This window comes from Protopterus annectens, chromosome 6.part0, assembly GCF_019279795.1.
Source record: "Protopterus annectens isolate FY-2018-M chromosome 6.part0, PAN1.0, whole genome shotgun sequence".
Lineage (NCBI taxonomy): Eukaryota > Metazoa > Chordata > Ceratodontiformes > Protopteridae > Protopterus > Protopterus annectens.
The window spans coordinates 1,080,949,147-1,080,969,297 of record NC_056737.1 but is presented as its reverse complement, the minus strand read 5'-3'; the positions used below and the strand labels follow the sequence as shown (position 1 = coordinate 1,080,969,297).

General features: G+C 39.1%; 1 protein-coding gene across 1 annotated transcript in view; it reads left to right on the top strand.

Annotated features, from left to right (window-relative positions):
• Window positions 1–20,151, top strand: part of LOC122803943 (epithelial cell adhesion molecule-like) — a 297,939-nt gene that overhangs the window by 185,637 nt on the left and 92,151 nt on the right. Inside the window, exons 4-5 of the mRNA XM_044073621.1 lie at window positions 16,918–16,989; window positions 17,606–17,669. Coding sequence (XP_043929556.1) covers window positions 16,918–16,989; window positions 17,606–17,669 — 136 coding nt within the window. The remainder of the gene's footprint in view (window positions 1–16,917; window positions 16,990–17,605; window positions 17,670–20,151) is intronic.

Sequence of the window (20,151 nt, the reverse complement as noted above, 5' to 3'; positions counted from 1 at the left end):
TCCTTGAGCCAGTTTGCATCCCATCTTGTGACATATGGGTTTACATTTAAGCTGGTGAGCTTTTCTATGATACCCGAGTGGGGTATTGTGTCGAAAGCTTTTGCAAGGTCAAGGTAGGCTGTGTGAACTGCCTTACCCTCATCAATGGCCTTCGTGACTGTTTCAAAAAAGTCGACCAAGTTCAAGAGGCATGATCTGCCCTTGACAAAGCCGAATTGGGTAGGATCCAATGTCTGTAGGTCCCCTATGTCTTTATTTATGAGTTCCATTATGATCCTCTCCATAGCTTTGCAGACCAGGCTTGTTAAGCTTATGGGGCATTAATTACCAGGGTCCGTAAAAGCACCACCTTTGTGGAGTGGGACCACAGTTGCCGTACGCCACTCTTTGGGTACGTATCCTGTGGTAAGGCTAAGATTAAACAGCAGCCTTATGTGTGGGTTTAGTTCCTCATTGAGTTTGTGTAGCACACAGCCGGGGACACCATCTGGTCCCATTGATGCTGTGTTTTAGCTTTAGAGAGAGCAGCTCTCACCTGGGCATTTGAGATGATTGGGAGGCTACACTCTGCTGGGATAGATATTTCTCCTTTGGGGAGGGAGAAATTTTCACTGAACCTGTCTGCCAGTATGTTTGCAATGTCTGTGGGTTCAGTGATTTTTGTATCATTTTGGACTAATTCTGAGCATATCTGGGAGTTTCCACCCAGATTTCTAACATAGCTAAAGAAGGCCTTATGATTGTCTTTTGAGTCCTTGGCGATTTTTCTCTCAAAGTTGGCCTTGGATGATTTTATGAGTGATCGTAGTTTTTTACTAGTATTGATCAGAGATGTCTTCCCTTTTAGGGATTTTGCTCTATCTTGTAGTAGATTTCTCCTCTCGTTGTAAAGTTTGTTTATGGCTGGGGTCCACCAGATCGGGCGCTTGCCTTTGGTGGAAAGGGTCTTGATTTTATTTGGGATTGCTTGATCCATGCAATCCTGGAGGTGCTCGTAGAAAGCATTTGTAAGGGATTCAGCAGCGTGGGTTGTGGTTTCCAATGGCTCAGGGGCCTTGAAGGATACCACACCAGTCTTAAGAAGTGTGAAGCTGGCTTTTGAGAAGTTCTTCACTGTGGTCTTTTTTGTTGGGGTTGGGGGCTGGATGTGGATCTCCAGTGAGATTAGTTTATGGTCTGATCTCACCAATGAGGGATATACTTCCAGTGTGGAGCATTTTGTCCCCATGTTTGTGATGATCAGGTCTAGTATATTTTCACCTCTTGTGGGAATGGTGACAAGTTGTTCCATAGCATTTGAGTTTATGAACTCCAGGAACCTTTGGGCTAGGGTATTGGGGCTTGAGTAATGTTCCCAGTCTATGTTTGGGTAGTTGAAGTCACCCAATATGATGGTGTTTGGAGAGACATTTCTACTCTCCAGTGTCTTCAGGAAGGCTGTGTGGGGTTCCTGAGTTTGAGAGGGTGGCCTGTAACATGCTACAAACTGTAGAGCAGTTTTGCCTATGGTTAATTGCACCTGAATGGTCTCTGATGCTTCGTGAGTTGCCACCAGCCTGGAGGTGTGGGTATCCTTGATGAATATGGATACACCCTCGCCTTTTGTGGTACGGTCCGGGTTTTGGGGACGGAACGCATGATATGAGGTAAAACCTGATAGTGCCGGGTGCTCTCAGGAGCCTTGAACCAGGTTTCAGTCACAGCACAGACATCGATGTTCTCCATACTGAGGAGGGCTTCGAGGGCGTGCATCTTGAGATTTAGACTTCTGGCATTGAGCAGCATTGCCCTTAGTTTTTTTCCATTATTGTTTTCTAGGGCGGTGGGTTTAGAATTTGAGCCTTGTCTAAAAAAGGCACTATGGGGGTGGTAAGAGCCTTTGCCAATATCCGGAAACCCAGGGGTGACAGGTGCAAGCCATCCCTTGCGAAGCAGCATGGCTTGTCAAGCATGTCATTCCAGGCAGACAGACATTGGATCCCCTTAGAATGACACCAGAAATTAAGCCAATTATTAAAACTGATCATTTTGTCTTATATACCTTAGACATTCTGTACACTGCTAATGTGAGAAATATACCTTAGACATTCTGTGCACTGCTAATGTGAGAAATACACCTTAGACATTCTGTGCACTGCTAATGTGAGAAATATACTTTAGACATCAACTACCCCACCATTAACTGGGAAAACTACTCGTGTACCAACTCTTTAGCTCAACACTTTCTGGAATTTATAAACTTCAATGCCCTGGATCAACTTATCCACACCCCCACCAGGGGCAACAGTATCCTAGACATAGTTATTACCAACATTAGTGACCAGTGTTCCACACCTGAAGTCAACTCCTCGTTGGTCCGATCCGACCATAGGCTAATCACCCTTGATATCCACATCCCACCCCCATTAAGGAAATCATGGTAAAAAAATTCTCCAAAGTCAACTTCATGCTTCTTAAGACAGAAGTGGTGAACTTCATGACACCCATGCAGATGGACAATACAGTTACAACTGCTGAATCCTACACAAATGCACTCTATAAGCACTTACACTAGTGCATGGATAGTGCTATCCCAAACAGAACCAAGATGCTATCCTCCAACAAAAGGAAGCCAATCTGGTGGTCCCCTGCCATAAAACAACTGTACAACAGAAGGAAGAAACTGTTGCAAAAGAGAGTAAAATCCCATGAGTGGATGAGCTCCCTGGTCAGCCTCATTAAGAAGCTGAGATCCCTTATAAGATCCTCCAAAGCTAGCTGCGAATACAAAATCACCACTAATTCTAAGGACAACCACAAAGCATTCTATAGCTATGTCAAGAATCTCGATGGCAACAACCAGATCTGCTCTGAGTTACAGCACAAAGGCATGAAAATTACAGAACCAACTGATATTGCCAACATCCTGGCAGATAGGTTCACTGCTAATTTTACTCCCCCCTCACCCCCTAAAGGGCCCATATCTATAAGGAAGAATGCAGAGTCCCTGTAATCACAACTACGCAGGTAAAAGCTGCACTCTCTAAAGCCAAAAACACAGCATCCATGGGACTGGACAGCATCTCAGGCTGCATTTTACATGAACTTCAAAACAAACTGGCTCCCCACTTAAGCACCATGTTCAATAATAGCCTTGCATCAGGTTTTGTGCCCACTGAATGGCACACAGCAACAGTTATCCCACTCCACAAAGGGGGAGCCACCACTGATCCTGGGAACTATCGACCTATTAGCCTGATGAGCCTGGTCTGCAAGGTCATGGAATGTATCACCATGGAACTCATAAACAAAGACATTGGTAACCGCCAAACTCTGGATCCCACCCAGTTCGGGTTTTTGAAAGACAGATCATGCCTCCTGAACCTGATTGACTTCTTTGAGGCAGTCACCAAAGCTGTAGATGATGGTAAGGTGGTTCACACAAACTATCTTGACCTCGCCAAGGCTTTCGACACCATCCCCCATTCTGGAATTATAGCTAAACTCACTAAACTAGGTATAAATCCCTACATTACAAGATGGGTTGCCAACTGGCTCACTGACAGAACCCACACTGTAAAAGTTGCAGCCTCCAAATCTGACCTCAAATCAGTGACAAGTGGAGTACCACAGGGTTCCGTCCTGGGACCTCCCCTGTTTGGTATCTACTTCTCTGAAGTACAGGCTAACACAGAAGACCTCTGGCTAACGAAGTTCATAGATGACTGCAAACTAGGAGCCATAGTCAAGTCCCCAAATGATGTGGACATCCTACAGAAGGTCCTCTCTGAGACAGATGCCTGGTGTCAGAGCCATGGCCTCAAGCTCAGTGCCAAAAAGTGCAGTGTCATCCCCTTTAGTAAAAACTCTGTACCCATGAACTACCACATAGGCAGCAATCTACTTAACACCGAATCTGTGATAAAAGACCTTGGGACCCAGGTTCCTTTGATAGTCACATTGCCACAGTAGTCAGGAAGTCCTTCTACATGGCACACCTCATCATAAAAGGGTTCTCATCCAGAAAAAAAGAGGTCATTATTCCCCCCATTCGACACTCATTAGACCCATTATAGAGTACAACACCCCTTTTAGAATGTACCTCACAAGACATCTGCATCAGCTGGAAAGGCCACAGAAGTATCTCACAAAGAGGATTACTGGCCTCAAACAAATGCCCTTCACTGACTGCCTCAAAAAACTCCAGCTTTACTCTGTAGCATATCGCCTACTCTGAGGTGATCTCTGCCTAACATATAAATCTATGTCAAACCCAGAGCTGTTGGACATGCTACACCTAAAGAAAGCTCAATCCCTTCGAGCTACACGCTCTAGGGACCTAAACCTTGTCACCAAAATAAACAGGACATGCTGGAGGGATAGATTCCTATCCCAGAGACTTCCCATACTCTGGAACAGGCTACCCATCTATGTCAAGCAAAGTTCTTCATTAGCACTCTTCAAGAAAAATCTTGATGAGTGGATGGGAAATAGGAAATACACCATGGGGATCACTTCTGTGTCTCTGCTCAACAGTGGCATAGGAAAATAACTTTCTTGGGTGGTGTAAGCCAGGGAACCTTGTTGTCTAGGCTTACAAAGGCCCCTGGGCCGATAGCCTAGTACCTACTTATGAACCTATGAACCTATGACATTCTGTGCACTGCTAATGTGAGAAATATACCTTAGACATTCTGTGCACTGCTATTGTGAGAAATATATCTTAGACATTCTGTGCACTGCAAATGTGAGAAATATACCTTAGACATTCTGTGCACTGCTAATGTGAGAAATATACCTTAGACATTCTGTGCACTGCTAATGTGAGAAATATACCATAGACATTCTGTGCACTGCTAATGTGAGAAATATACCTTAGACATTCTGTGCACTGCTAATGTGAGAAATATACCTTAGACATTCTGTGCAGTGTTAATGTGAGAAATATACCTTAGACATTCTGTGCACTGCTAATGTGAGAAATACACCTTAGACATTCTGTGCGCTGCTAATGTGAGGAAATATACCTTAGACATTCTGTGCACTGTTAATGTGAGAAATATACCATAGACTTTCTGTGCACTGCTAATATGAGAACTATACCTTAGACATTCTGACCACTGCTAATGTGAGAAATATACCTTAGACATTCTGTGCACTACTAATATGAGAAATATACCTTAGGCATTCTGTGCACTGCTAATGTGAGAAATATACCTTAGACATTCTGTGCACTGTTAATTTGAGAAATATACCTTAGACTTTCTGTGCACTGCTAATGTGAGAAATATATCTTAGACATTCTGTGCACTGCAAATGTGAGAAATATACCTTAGACATTCTGTGCACTGCTAATGTGAGAAATATACCTTAGACATTCTGTGCACTGCTAATGTGAGAAATATACCATAGACATTCTGTGCACTGCTAATGTGAGAAATATACCTTAGACATTCTGTGCACTGCTAATGTGAGAAATATACCTTAGACATTCTGTGCAGTGTTAATGTGAGAAATATACCTTAGACATTCTGTGCACTGCTAATATGAGAAATATACCTTAGGCATTCTGATCACTGCTGTGAGAAATATACCTTAGACATTCTGTGCACTGCTAATGTGAGAAATATAACAGACATTCCGAGCACTGCTAATGTGAGAAATATACCTTAGACATTCTGTGCACCGCTAATGTGAGAAATATACCTTAGACATTCTGTGCACCGCTAATGTGAGAAATATACCTTAGACATTCTGTGCACTGCTAATGTGAGAAATATACCTTAGACATTCTGTGCACTGCTATTGTGAGAAATATATCTTAGACATTCTCTGCACTGCAAATGTGAGAAATATACCTTAGACATTCTGTGCACTGCTAATGTGAGAAATATACCTTAGACATTCTGTGCACCGCTAATGTGAGAAATATACCTTAGACATTCTGTGCACTGTTACTGTGGGAAATATTCCTTAGACATTCTGTGCACTGCTAATGTGAGAAATACACCTTAGACATTCTGTGCGCTGCTAATGTGAGAAATATACCTTAGACATTCTGTGCACTGTTAATGTGAGAAATATACCTTAGACTTTATGTGCACTGCTAATATGAGAAATATACCTTAGACATTCTGACCACTGCTAATGTGAGAAATATACCTTAGACATTCTGTGCTCTACTAATATGAGAAATATACCTTAGGCATTCTGTGCACTGCTAATGTGAGAAATATACCTTAGACATTCTGTGCACTGTTAATGTGAGAAATATACCTTAGACTTTCTGTGCACTGCTAATGTGAGAAATATACCTTAGACATTCTGACCACTGCTAATGTGAGAAATATACCTTAGACATTCTGTGCACTGCCAATGTGAGAAATATAACTTAGACATTCTGAGCACTTCTAATGTGAGAAATATACCTTAGACATTGTGTGCACCGCTAATGTGAGAAATATACCTTAGACATTCTGTGCACTGCTAATGTGAGAAATATACCTTAGACATTCTGTGCACTGCTAATGTGAGAAATATACCTTAGACATTCTGTGCACTGCTAATGTGAGAAATATACCTTATACATTCTGTGCACTGCTAATGTGAGAAATATACCTTAGACATTCTGTACACTGCTAATGTGAGCAATATACCTTAAACATTCTGTGCTCTGTACTGTTAGTGTGAGAAATATACCTTAGACATTCTGTGCACTGCTAATGTGAGAAATATACCTTAGAGATTGTGTACACTGCTAATGTGAGAAATATACCTTAGACATTGTGTACACTGCTAATGTGAGAAATATACCTTAGACATTCTGTGCACTGCTAAAGTGAGAAATATACCTTAGACATTCTGTGCACTGCTAAAGTGAGAAATATACCTTAGACATTCTGTGCACTGCTAATGTGAGAAATATACCTTAGACGTTCTGTGCACTGCTAATGTGAGAAATATTCCTTAGACATTCTGTGCACTGCTAATGTGAGAAATATACCTTAGACATTCTGTGCACTTGTGAGTTGCTTTGTTGTATAATATGAAGGTTGGAGAATATCTTTATTAAGATCCAGTCTAGTTATCCCAGTAGCTCTTCTAAACATCCCTAAAACTGAGTTAATTATGACAATCTTTAAATGCATAAAAACTTCATATCTTAAGACGTTACAAACTAATAATAGAAAACAGTTCTGGTGTATCTTATAATGATGAGAGCAAAAAGCAATATTTGACCAAAAAATTAAAATTGCTTGATAACATCATCTTAGTTTACTTAGAACAGAAATAGATACAGGAGAAAAGAAAATATCATGCGAACTATGCTTAACATTTTTTCTGATACTAACTGGAAGGATTTACTTTACTCTCTGCAATATGACAACTGCGTACAAATATTTTGGGTCACTAACTAAATAAATAAATAATGCCATTTAAAATTGATGTTTTATTGATCTATAGACCAAGTTAATCGCAGACAGGAAATTATCTTATTCATTTATCTAACTAGAAAAAAACATAATACTATGATACTGGCTAGACTCACCAGAATTAAGAAGGGAATCCTTTTAGCTGCTTTTCTCCCTCACATGCAGCTGGTCATCAGCTGGTCCCAGTGTTTCCAACTATTTTTGGTCTTCCTACCCTTGCAGTCTCCCTGGACCTGCTATGCTGGAGTTGTGGCTGACCAAGATCATTAGGTTATACTGGGAATACACATCATTTTTGCTACAGTGGGGGATTGTAATGACCTGCCCTCATCCCACCCCCCCCTTTCCTGAGTTCATCTCTTTGGTCTGAGGCAAGGGCGCCCTCAGGCAGATGCAAGGGGTTGCACTTGCCCCCCCCCGGAATCGGCTGACTAATGTTATAATTTAAAAAAAAAGTTGTTTTTTTTTTAGGACGTTCTTCTTTAAGAAGAAAGAAGTCCGTGCTGACATCATGCGTTCTTCTTTAAGAAGTCCGGTCGTGGGTGTGCTGACATCATCGCATGCATATTTTCAAGTTTGCGAGTGGGAACTCTCACGGACGGATGGTTTCGGGTTCGCAAGCGGGAGGAAACGAGCGGGGAACTGAAACTGAAACGGACGGAAGATGGGACGGGTTCGCAGCGGGAGGAAACGAGCGGAAGATGGGACACACTTTCAGAGTGAGTAGTGTGTGTGTGTGTGTGTGTGTGTGTGTGTGTGTGTGTGTGTGTGTGTGTGTGTGTGTGTGTGTGTGTGTGTGATATGGTTACAGAATATGTATTCAACACTGTATCCACCTGTCTTCTCCCATATTTCCTCATCCATAGTTAAAACCACAAATCTGTCATCTCTTTCTGGCATAGTGGTAGTACCCTGCCACCAAATGAGACTATTCTTTTAGGGACTTCTGCAAGCTGAACTAGGTTTGACCTGGAAAAGATCTTGGAAAATTTCCCAACAATCCTCTGCAAGTTAACCCAACTGAGAGAACTACTGCATTCACTTCCAGTTTTTAGTACCCCCTGAAAAGCTGCATAGAAAAGTATGTACCAGTCTGCCCTAAGTCTAGGGATGAATTCAGGACTAAACCTTTCTGATGGAACTCTCATGTTAAACTGTATAACGAAAGAAGGAAATTAATGCCAGTGAGGAACTTAAGAGCACTATTACAAAAAAACGGCAGCAGTGGACAAATTTATGGGTCTCAAAAAATATCAAGAAAAAATGAAAGAATGCTGTCCAACAATGCACTGAATCCATCCACAATATTCACATATTCTGATCCCAAGGATATAGTCTGTGTGTGTGTGTATGTGTATGTGTGTAATCTGACCAATTTGGTGCTAATTTTACCCACGTTGTAGCTTCCATTATCCCTAAAATGTCATTTCCCCTAAAATCACCTTGTAACAAACAAGTATTAGAATCCCTGGCTAAAAATAATACTTTTCCCAAGTCAGACTTTCCTGGTTAACAAATGTTAAAAAAAAATGACACATTTGAATATCATCAGACTTCATATTCTTCAGAAAGTGCATGGTAACAAAAGCTGGTAACAAAAGCTTTTATTCTAGCAATTTTCTAAGTATACAAGATGGATATTTGAAATGTATCCCTGTCTTTGGGACTGTATCCCCCCCCCCATTATTGGCTTCATCCAGGTTTTGTGCTAAGGTTGAGAGCTATGGTAAGAACTGAATTCACTGAATGTTTGGGGGCTGTATTCACCCAGTATTGGCTTTGTTCAGGTATTTTGTGCTAAGAGGTTGACAGCTGTGCTATGGTGAGAACTGAATTCACTAAATGGTAGCCATTTAAGTTTCAGTCGTTCTCTTTCACAAAACAGCTGATTTGGCATAATGGTGTGTTGCTCTGACTGTTTTGCACAGGGTCCCCTGGGTTCAAGACGTGGCAGTGAAATGTATGGTGGTAATGCAGCATTTTATTCTAGCAACTTTCTAACATTATACAAGCAATGTTTAAAATGTGTCCCTGTTTTTTGGCCTTTTGTCCCCCCCCCCCCAATAAATTTTGGCTTTTTCCAGATTTTGTGTGCTGCAAAGTTCAGAGATACAGCTGAGTGTCGAGTAGATTTTATAAGGACCTGAGAGCTACAGGGGAGCAAAAGTTTAGTGCTGCTTATGTTTAGTCTGCTTGCATTGTTAATAGCACAACAGATAGTGTACTTGCTTTTGATGCTGAAAGCTGTGGGTTCTACTCCCACAGTAGGTAGATGCATTGCTGATACTGTACTGTGTTGTAAAGGGGGTGGATGCTGCAGTCCTTTTTGGCAAAGATACCTAGTAACTATGAACCTGTTATCAGTTTGCTATCCATTCCCTATTGCGGTATTACTAGCTTATCATTTTTTTGTTGCATGCAACAAAGGCAATTTATTCTTCAAGGGCAACAGGCACTTTATTTGTAAATGAAACAATGACATATAAAGTTGTTTGCTAGCAGCAACCTCTTTATTAGTTACAAATTTCTTTAATGTGGATTTTACTACTTCAGAGATTGTGCTTATTTTTTACTGACACTGGTGGACTATAGAAGGTTGAGTAGACTTTTTATGATGGAAATGTTCAGAATTGGGCAGTTTTGTCATTGGTGTATGCAGTTTGTTTCATTGTTTACTTGAAAAATGTTCGAAACAATAAATTTAAAATGCCCTCTAACAACTGTACTATATTGTACAAGGAATATAATGTAATACAGTCAGGAAGGTGTATCAAAGAGCATGTGTATGTTATGTTCAAGGGGCCTATGATTTTGAAGACAGCCCAGAGTTAATATTTATCTGCCACTGGCAAAATGTATTTTCTTTGAATGTGGGTTTCAATGCTGTTTCAGTGCATGTGAGTTTCAAGGGCAGAGAAGTTTTAATGTTGTCTATTTTCATTGTGAGACTGCATTGCTTTGTTTAACAGATATGTATTAGAGTTTGTGCTGTAAAATAAAACTTTCAAATGAAATCTAAATCATCGCAAAAGTAAAGCAGTATGCACAATACAGTGTTTATGGTAAATGGGGCAAAATAACCAAGGAATGGGACATTGGAATGGCTGCAGGGGGGAGGCTCCATTCGACCATGATTTTGTGGGGGGGGGGGGGGTAGCAAACTTAGACATCCCCGGTTAAACTATACCTCTCAGTTGTCCATATCTTTGCAGAATGAATAGGTATTTGCTTGTTATTTTTGGTTTGTTCCTCATACAATGAAGTCACTAAATGACAGACATTTGAGTTTCAGACGTCATAACCTTCAGAAAAATGCATGCTAATGCAAGACCTGTTATTCTATCAACTCTTAAGTTTATACAAGAGCAATTTTAGTAGTGTTTGTATGTTCCCCCAATATATTTAGCCTTGTCCAGATTTCCTGCATTAAGAGGTTGAGAGGTATGTGCAAATCGCTTTGTAGAATTAGGAATATCCAAACCTCTCCATTGTCCCCAATTTTGGCTCAAAATGTTGCTCTCCACTAATAATCCTTCCTCAAAATGGCAATTTTGGAAGAAAATGTGATTGAAGTCTCCTAGAATAATGGTGTTGGCTTAATGCATAGGGACACCATATTAGTTAGGTAGGAGATATGGACTGATGGGGTACATAGAGGGGGACCTATAGTTAGGTATGACACAGTAAGGAGTTTTGTTAATGCTAAGTTGGATGCAGAGGAATTCCACGTCATTATCTCACCTACCAAGTCTGGAGATGAAATGTTCTTTAAGAATATGTAGACATCATCACCTTTTCATCTCGGGTGATAGGCCTGAACTTGTGGCAGGTATTGAAATCCTGCATTAAAGGAGTGCTGTCATCGGTCTTGAACTAGGTCTCTGTGATGATGCATATATAGATGTTTTCCAGGGGAAGCAGTGCTTGTAAGGAGTGGACTTTTTAGCTTAGGCTCTGAAAAGGAAATTGGTTATTTTCTAATTCATGTAGCTATAAAATTCAGTATAAAAAGTGTAAAAGTTTCTGAATGCAAACTCACCATTTAAGCAGCATCATGGTAGGGAGTACTTCAGTACAGAGAGATTCAACTGTATACATAGCCCTTTCTGTCAAACACGCACACACCATGGTCACACAGAGTTTACAGTTGTTGTAACAAGTTTCTGAATGCAAACACGCTATTAAAGCAGCATCATGGTAGGGAATACTTCAGTACAGAGAGATTCAACTATATACATAGCCATGAGTTCCCTTATACCTTTCTGTCAAAAACAAACACACACCATGGTCGCACAGAGTTTACAGTTGTAACTTTGAAAAAATCTATTTATGTATTTCTTGCACTAAAGTTGAGGTGTGTGTATATGTGTGAGACAGAGTCAGAGAGAAATTCCCTAGTTAGCTCTAACAGGTGGAATTTAGGTGCAACTGTTTTGTTTAGCAAATTGTATCATTATTGTGGTATAGAATTTTAAAGCAGTGTTAGCACAGCATGTAGCATACTTGTGTCTTTATGCAAAGGGCTGTAGGTTCTATTCATACAGCATGTACATTTGTATTTTAAGGGGGTATGGTACTGCAGTTCTTAGTATGTCCTCCTTTGGATGAGACACCTAATAACTATGAACCTGTTTTTCAGCCTGCCACCCATTCCCTATTGCAATATACCAACTTACCATTTATTTTAATGTAGCACATGCAATTTATTCTTCAAGGGCAACAGGCACTGAATTTGTAAATGAAACACTGGAATATAAAGTTTTTTTTTCTAGCAACAACCTCTCCATTGTTTTCAGATCTCTTTAATGTGGAATTATTCAGATGACTTTTACTTCTGCGGAGATTCTGCATACTGATTGATATTGGTGGATTGTATGACAGAAGTTTGAGTGTTCCTTTATGGTTGAAATGTTCTGAATTGGGCAGGCTGTCATTATTGGTTCATATGATTTGTTTCATTGCTTAAAGGAAAGATGCTCAGAACTGTAACTTTAAAACACACTCTAACAAGTGGTGCTGTATTATACAAGGGATATAATTCAATTATTATGTAGTATAATTAAGTCAGGAAGGTGAATCAAAGAACTCTTGCATGTTTCTAAAAATGTGTGCAAGGAGCCTATGATTTGGAAACGGGCCAAAGGTAAACTTACCCTGCCACTGTCCAGATACATGTTCGTTGAATGTGGGTTTCGATGCTGTTTCAGTGAATGTGGGTTTCAAAGGTAGAGAAGTTTTAATGCTAAGTCTGTTTTCATTGTAAGACTATTGCTTTGTTTAGGTTTAGTAAATGTCTGTCAGTGTTTGTGCTATAAAATTTGAAATAAAAGTTGTAAATGAAATCCAGATATCTGTAATCAGTGTAGAAGTAAAGCATAAAACAATATGCACACTGAGAGATTTGAACAGTGTCTATGACAAATGGGGAGAAATAGCCAAGTAATGGGACACTGGAATGGCTGCGTGGGCAGGGGGGCTGAGTGGGTGGAGCAGCAGAGGGGTGGGGCTGCATGGGCGGGCTTGGGTTTGCACCCCCCTGCAAAAAATCCTGCGGGCTCCCTTGGTCTGAGGGCTACTCCCCTCTATGGACCATGCCTTCCCAAAAGGAAAGCCCAGACAAATTCCCCCCAGGATGGGCACATTCATCCCTGCCAGCCAGCAGCTCAGACACTCAAGCCATTAATCAAACCCTGGTTGCTTGGGCTGTAGATAAGGCTTTTTCCTCTACATCGCAGTGCTGGTTCCACTAGCCATAGTTGAACCCAAGAAAAAAAAACATTTGTTAAATTACTTTAAGCTACTTTATTATCTGGTCTATTACAGACCAGAACAACATTATTTGTCTGTAACAAATACAGCGAAATGAGCAAACCTTATGTAAATCCTTCATAAAAAATGTTAAAAATGAGGAACATTCAGTTTAAATTCTCCAAGTCTTTTGGGTTTCTGATACCATGATGGGAATGGACCCCATTCTTAAGTCAGGATATGATTAAAGTTCATGAAATTACTATTGTTTCAAGTCTTTGGTGTTAGTCAAAAGTGCTCTTTGCAGCACCCACAATGTGCCCAGAATTGCCTCCTTCTGAAATTTCTGTGGAGTTACATGTATTGGTGGCATGTCTAAATAATGCTGTAAATTCTTTTTTATGAGATCCATTGCTCCTTCTGCTATTGGAACTGTCTGGGTATCTTTCTTCCATATTGCTCTAATTTCTGCCTGCAAATTTTGATATTGTATGCCTTTGTGTCTCTCTGTACATGAGACACTGTAATCGCTAGGTATAGCGATTTCAACGATCAGTGCTACTTTGGTCTTTTTTTCATGGACTACTATATCTAGTTTTCTTGCATCTATTTTTTGAACTGTTGGTAATGGGTGATCCCATGTGATGTACACGTCATCATTCTCTGTAATGCTTTGTGGTTCATGTTTCCAATACTTCTCTGTTACTTCTATATTGTAGTGTTTGCACAATCCCCAATGCAACAATTTTGCCGCAATACTGTGCCTTTCAATGTACAATCCCTATACCATGAGTATATCACACCCAGCTACAAGGTGTGTGACTGTTTCTAGTTCTGTTTTACAGAACCTGCATTTGTCTGCATTTGTCTGTTTCTTCCACATGTCCAATGTACTTTGTAAACCAACATGTATGTAGTTCACTATTTTGTGCTGTCATTATTAACCTTTTATCTTTTGGTTTCAACTCACCTCTCCTTAACCATTCCTGGGTGAAATCCTAATAAACATGAGATTGTTCCAGGAGATCTCTATGCTTGCCACTCAGTTTAATTTCTCCAAGTCTTTTGAGTTTATAATGCCATGTTGAGAATGGCCACTCTGGGACGGGACACCTAATGTCAAAGTATACTTTTTAGATTTCAAGACCGGCAAACCCAGCCAAGCTTTCCTTCCATTCAAATAACTCAGGAATTGCTGTCCTGTAACTAGCTATCATCTGCTGCATCAAAAACTTTAGAGATGAGCAAACCAAGTTCAAAACTGCCTCCCATATTAAACAATTGTATGAAATTGACCAAGCCAATATGAGCATTTCATGGGAAAGACAAAAATATACTAACTGACAAAAGATGATTTTCGGTGCAGTGGTGCAGCAGTAGCGTTGTCACCTCACAGCAAGTGGTTCTCTGGTTCGATTCTTGGCTGAGGTGCCTTCTGTGCGGAGTCTGCATGTCCTCCTTGCATTCATGTGGGCTTCCTCTGGGTGCTCCAGTTTCCTCCCACATCACAAAGACATGCATTTGGAGCGTTTCTCCCCAGGCCTCCGCTGAAAATTGGCTTTGTTCAGTCCAAGTCAGACTTACCCAGTAAATAAATAAATAAATACATTTTTAAATATTAAAAATTTATCTTTTTCATATACATTTTTTTAAATGCTTCTCATAAGTCATTTAATCAGTATGACTGTTTTGTACTCCAGCTATGTATGATTTTGCACAACTATTTTGTTAGAGTCAGTTTGAACTCAGTTTGTATTTCTCTTGAGCCCTAACTCATTTAGTAGCTTTCTTTTAATATTCTTTTTACACTGGGTTTTAATATTCTTTATGCATCAGGCTTTATTATGATGCTCAGTATTTGTATATTTTAATAAGCACATGTGTACATGTCAAAAGAGTGCAAGAATGTTTTTTTCTTTTCATTTTGGTTTTGTGTGTGTCACTTTTATCAAAATGATTGTGCAGTAAACAAGTAACACTTAAAAGATAAAAAGGAAACATAACACAATACTGAAAAGTAATAAAAGTAGACTTAATAAATGGGTCTTCTAATTTTATTTAAAAGGGGATCAAGTTACATTGCCTAAGCCACCAGCTATAGAAGAAACATGATAAAAAGGATACCTAATTTATTTTATTAACCTGGTACATGAATTAGTCATTTTTGGGCCACTTTCAGTCATGATGCAGGCCACAAGGACAAGTGTAAATGCAATATATATGGACAGTTTACGTTACTCATTCAGTCATATTGTTTTTGGAAAGAAACTAGAGAAATCCCACAGTGACATGTGAACAGACAGATACAGATAATGAATGCAGGTCAAATGTGAGTTGTGGATATATGAGCAAAAATCTTAAACACAAAGCCACTGTGCTATGCATAAACCAACATGCACAAAGCAGAAAAAAAATAGTGGGTTGTGGTCAGATGAATATGAACAGGAGTGCTCTAGGTATGAAAGAAGTAAGATGGTAGTCTATATGTGCTTATTTTACATTTCAGACATTTTGGAGTGGATCTTGTTGAAGTAATCAGTATTTTAGGGGGGCAATGAGGCATCTGTTCTTGCATGGCCATATACACTTTATACATGCAAGAACACTGAAGTGCAGGCTTGCAAGGTCCTGTAGAAAAATAGAGAAAAATTTGATTTTTCCTTGCATAGATCAGGACTCCTGTATTGTTATTACTCTTATTCATATTTAAAGCGAAATATAATTATCTACAACCTACATAGGATTTTACTCATTAAACAAAGTAAAAATGAAATTGTAATTCAATAAAACATACACATTTGTTTTTTTCTTTCTATGATTTTACCATATTGGAGGTCTATATTCAGCTATTGCAAACACAAACCCTCGAAGGGCTAAATATTGTATGTAAAACAACAATACAGAATATTATTAAATGTGTGTAACTTTAAAAATAAATTTCCATAGCTGGCCAACATCACAAAAACAACCAACCAAGGTGGGGGACTTCACCCGCCCACACCCCCCAACTATATATACCAACTCTGAGATTGCACTACAGTGGGGAATAGGGCAAATTTAAAAGGTTTCCTTCACTTACTTTATGTATAGCGTTACTTCCTGGTTGTTGGCCAGCTATGGCCATTAGATGAATTTATTTTCGAAGTTACACATGTTCTGTAATGTTCTGTGTCACTGTTTTACGAATGATATTTAGCCATTCGAGGGTTTGTGTTTTTGATAGCCAAACATAGAACCCCATATTGGTTATTATTGGCATATAATCTTATCTGATAAATTTGAGAAATATGTATTGGCCCCGATTACAAAAGAGTTTCTCTCAGTGTAAGTGCCCACTTACACTGAAAGCAGGCTGAGAGCAAATGTTTTGGAATCTGATCCTCATACTAAACCTGCTTATAGATAGGCCCTTACAAAGTAAGTCAGTTACACTGAGAGTAGCTCTTTTGAAATCTGGCCCATTATGTGACATTTACATTACTTTAAATAAACATCAAATGGAAAAAGTTTAAAGTGCTGAATTCTCTATATCCACATGTAAAAGAAGCTTTTTTTGTTTGTTTGTATTAATTGCTCTTCAGTGTTCTCAAATAGAGCTTTTGAAGAAACATAATGATCTTGGTTTTAAAGGCAACTTATTTACTGGGAAAATAATCAGTTAAGTTTAATCTTTTTAGTCTTCAAATTATGGACTGCTGCTGTGAAACTCAGAAGCTGTAAATTATAATGCACTGATTGTAACGTTTTTTTCTTTTAGTCTCATTCAAATTGACTTTGTCTTCAAGGCTGAATTCTCATTTCTGAAAGGAAAAGAAGAAGAAATTCGGAGGTTAGCGATTCCTGTGATTAATTATTCACATTAGCGTGGACATTATGTAATTATGGGCTGTTTTATGAGTGAAAAACACTGACAGCTACAGCTTGTTTCCTGTTGATGAAAATGAATGTGGCAGTCAGACTGCAAGCACCGTAAAAATTAAAAATGATTAAAAGCGGTTAAGCAAAGTGATTGCAGTAAAAACACAATTTCCTGGTGAGAGTCAGTGGGTCATAATAGTTTGTAACAATGAATTGAAGAGTTCTTCATTGTGCTGACAATGCATGCACAGTATTATAATTTAATTTACACATAGACTCTGATTATTATTAAAATTATTCTAACATGTTTGGAGATATATCATTGTACAAAATATGCAGAGAAGATGCAAGAGTTGAAATTGAGAAAGTAATACAAAATCATTCATAGATTAAATAATTAAATATTGGAGAGAGTTTTAGTTATCTTCAAATCTGCATATATATATATATTTTAAATTGAGAATGCAATGCATAGTCAAGCAATTTGTATGCAAGTACATATTTTAATGTAATTACTGTTGTGCAGAATGATTATGTGGAAGAAATTAGAGCACAGAGTGAAATAAAATGTTTGTTTTTATTTCTAGAAAATTGGCCATCAAGTTAGTCAAGCAATACACATTAAAGGCAACACAGATTCTTGACATATCTGTGAGTATTAACATATTTGCTTGGGTGTGTGACTCAAAATCTGAACGCTGAGGCAAATTTAAGATATTCTGCAACTGTGTGCCACATTTAGAAAATGTACAAAGCAGGGTAACACAAATAAACATCAGTGCATATATTTACTGTTACAGGCTTCGTACTTGATTCTGTAACGATAAATCAGTAAAGCAGAATTAGTGAGTCAGTGACTGAAAAAGAGTTAACAGGAATGAGCACTTATGTAACCACGTAACAAAGTCTCCTCTCATGATAACAGCATCACACAAACTGACATATTCTGTGTTTTGAGATACATGAACGGTGACTGGTATGTCAGCTATGTGATTCTAAAAATTCTTTCTGTTGTTCATGTGGCTGTCAGCACTTCTGGACAGCTGCGTTTTTAATTTCTATAAATCTTTAAAGGGCAAAGACTTTAATGAGATAAGCAGGACATGGTTCTAGGTTATATATCATCCAGAATAAGTGAGTTAAAATCTTGAATTTTATCTCATATAAAATTAAGGCAAGTGCTCAGCTAATGCCTTAAGAAGGATTAAAAGAAAACAAATTTTAAGTCAGACGCTTGTATATTTTCTTTATACATCACCTACTAACTGCAATTTGTATATGTGTTATTTCTGTGAATATCAGACTAAATGTTTTATATATAAATTAAGTACTTGTGCCACACAAAGAAACAAAGAAGTCATCAACATTTTAAAACCAAATGTTTGATTAATTTAGCATTCTTTTGTCACACCAAATGTTGGATATTATTTTTGCACATTCTAGTTCCAGGTTCAATCCTGACTTGAGGCAGCAGTTTGTCATCTGTCACAAGATATGTTTTATATAGCTATCTTTTATTTGTAGATGGATACACACACATGTGTATATATATATATATATATATATATATATATATATATATATATATATATACTGTCCTTACACAATGCTACAATTGAATTCAACAGACTCCAAACCAGTTACAAGTGGTGTCCCACAAGGCTCAGTCCTGGGACCTCTCTTGTTCGGTATATATTTCTCGGAGGTACAGGCCAACATGGAAGGACTGTGGCTGACCAAGTTCGCAGATGACTGCAAACTGGGTGCCATAATCGACTCTCCAGCCGACACAAGCATCCTTCAAAAGGGCCTAATAGAAACAGACAACTGGTGCCAGTGCCATGGCCTCAAGCTAAATGCCAAAAAGTGTATAGTCATCCCCTTTGGCAAAAACAAAGTGCCCACAAATTACCACATAGGTGGAAATCCATTAAGTACAGAAGAAGTAATTAGGGACCTGGGGACCCAAGTTGATAGCAATCTCTCATTTGACAACCACGTGGCCAAAGTGGTTAGAAAACATTTTATATAGCCCACCTAATCATGAAGGGATTCACATCTAGATCAGGGAGGTCATGCCTCTTTACTCATCCCTCATCAGGCCCATAATTGAGTACAATGCCCTTTTGGGATGTACCTTACCAGACACCTGCAGCAACTGGAAAGACCCCAAAAGTACCTCACCAAGAGGATCAAAGGGCTCAAACAGATGCCATATGCTGCCCGGTTAAAGAAACTCCAGCTCTACTCAGTGGCATACCGCCTGTTCAGAGGCGATCTGTGCCTGACATATAAAGTCATGTCCAACCCGGAATTAATGGACATGCTGCACCTCAGAAAATCCAAATCCCATCAAGCTACGCACTCGAGAGACTTGAACCTCAGCACTGAAATAAATAGGACATGCTGGAGGGACAGATTCATAACCCAGAGGCTCCCTTCACTCTGGAATAAAATCCCAGTCCAGGTTAGGCAGAGTCCCTCATTGACTCTCTTCAAGAGGAATCTTGATGAGTGGATGGGAGATCGTAGGTTTACCCTGGGTATCACTTCTGTGTCACTGTTAGATAGAGGCACAGTATACTAACCTCGAAAAAGGGCATAGCAAAATAAATTTAAAATGGGTGGCGAAAGCCAAACACATTCTGGCTAGGCTTATAAATGCCCTAGAGCAGATAGCCTAGTATGAACCTATGAACCTATGATACTTTTCTAAATATCCTTGCACCTCCTAGAAGGAAGAGACTGAAAACAAATAATGCAATCTGGTTAACAGAAAAGAGTAGAAAGCTAATGCGGGACAGAGAAAAGCATGGAAAGAACGGCAAAAATATAAAACACCTCAATATCGTGAAAACGTCAGAATGCTTCGCAATTGTATTAAAAAGGAAATAAATGAAGACAAAAAAGCTATACTATAATAACTTTCAGACTAATAATAAACACAGCCCTAAAATAATGTTGGACATCCATTTAAAAATCTTACATCCTGGCAAAAAAATTCAACCCAAACTCCTCTCTCGATAACGCACCACTCAGAACTGCAATATAGTTCAACCCTTGTTTTATAGATACTATAGCATCTCTAACCAAGGATTCCTCAACATCTAATCCCAAGTTTGCCCAGCCGCCA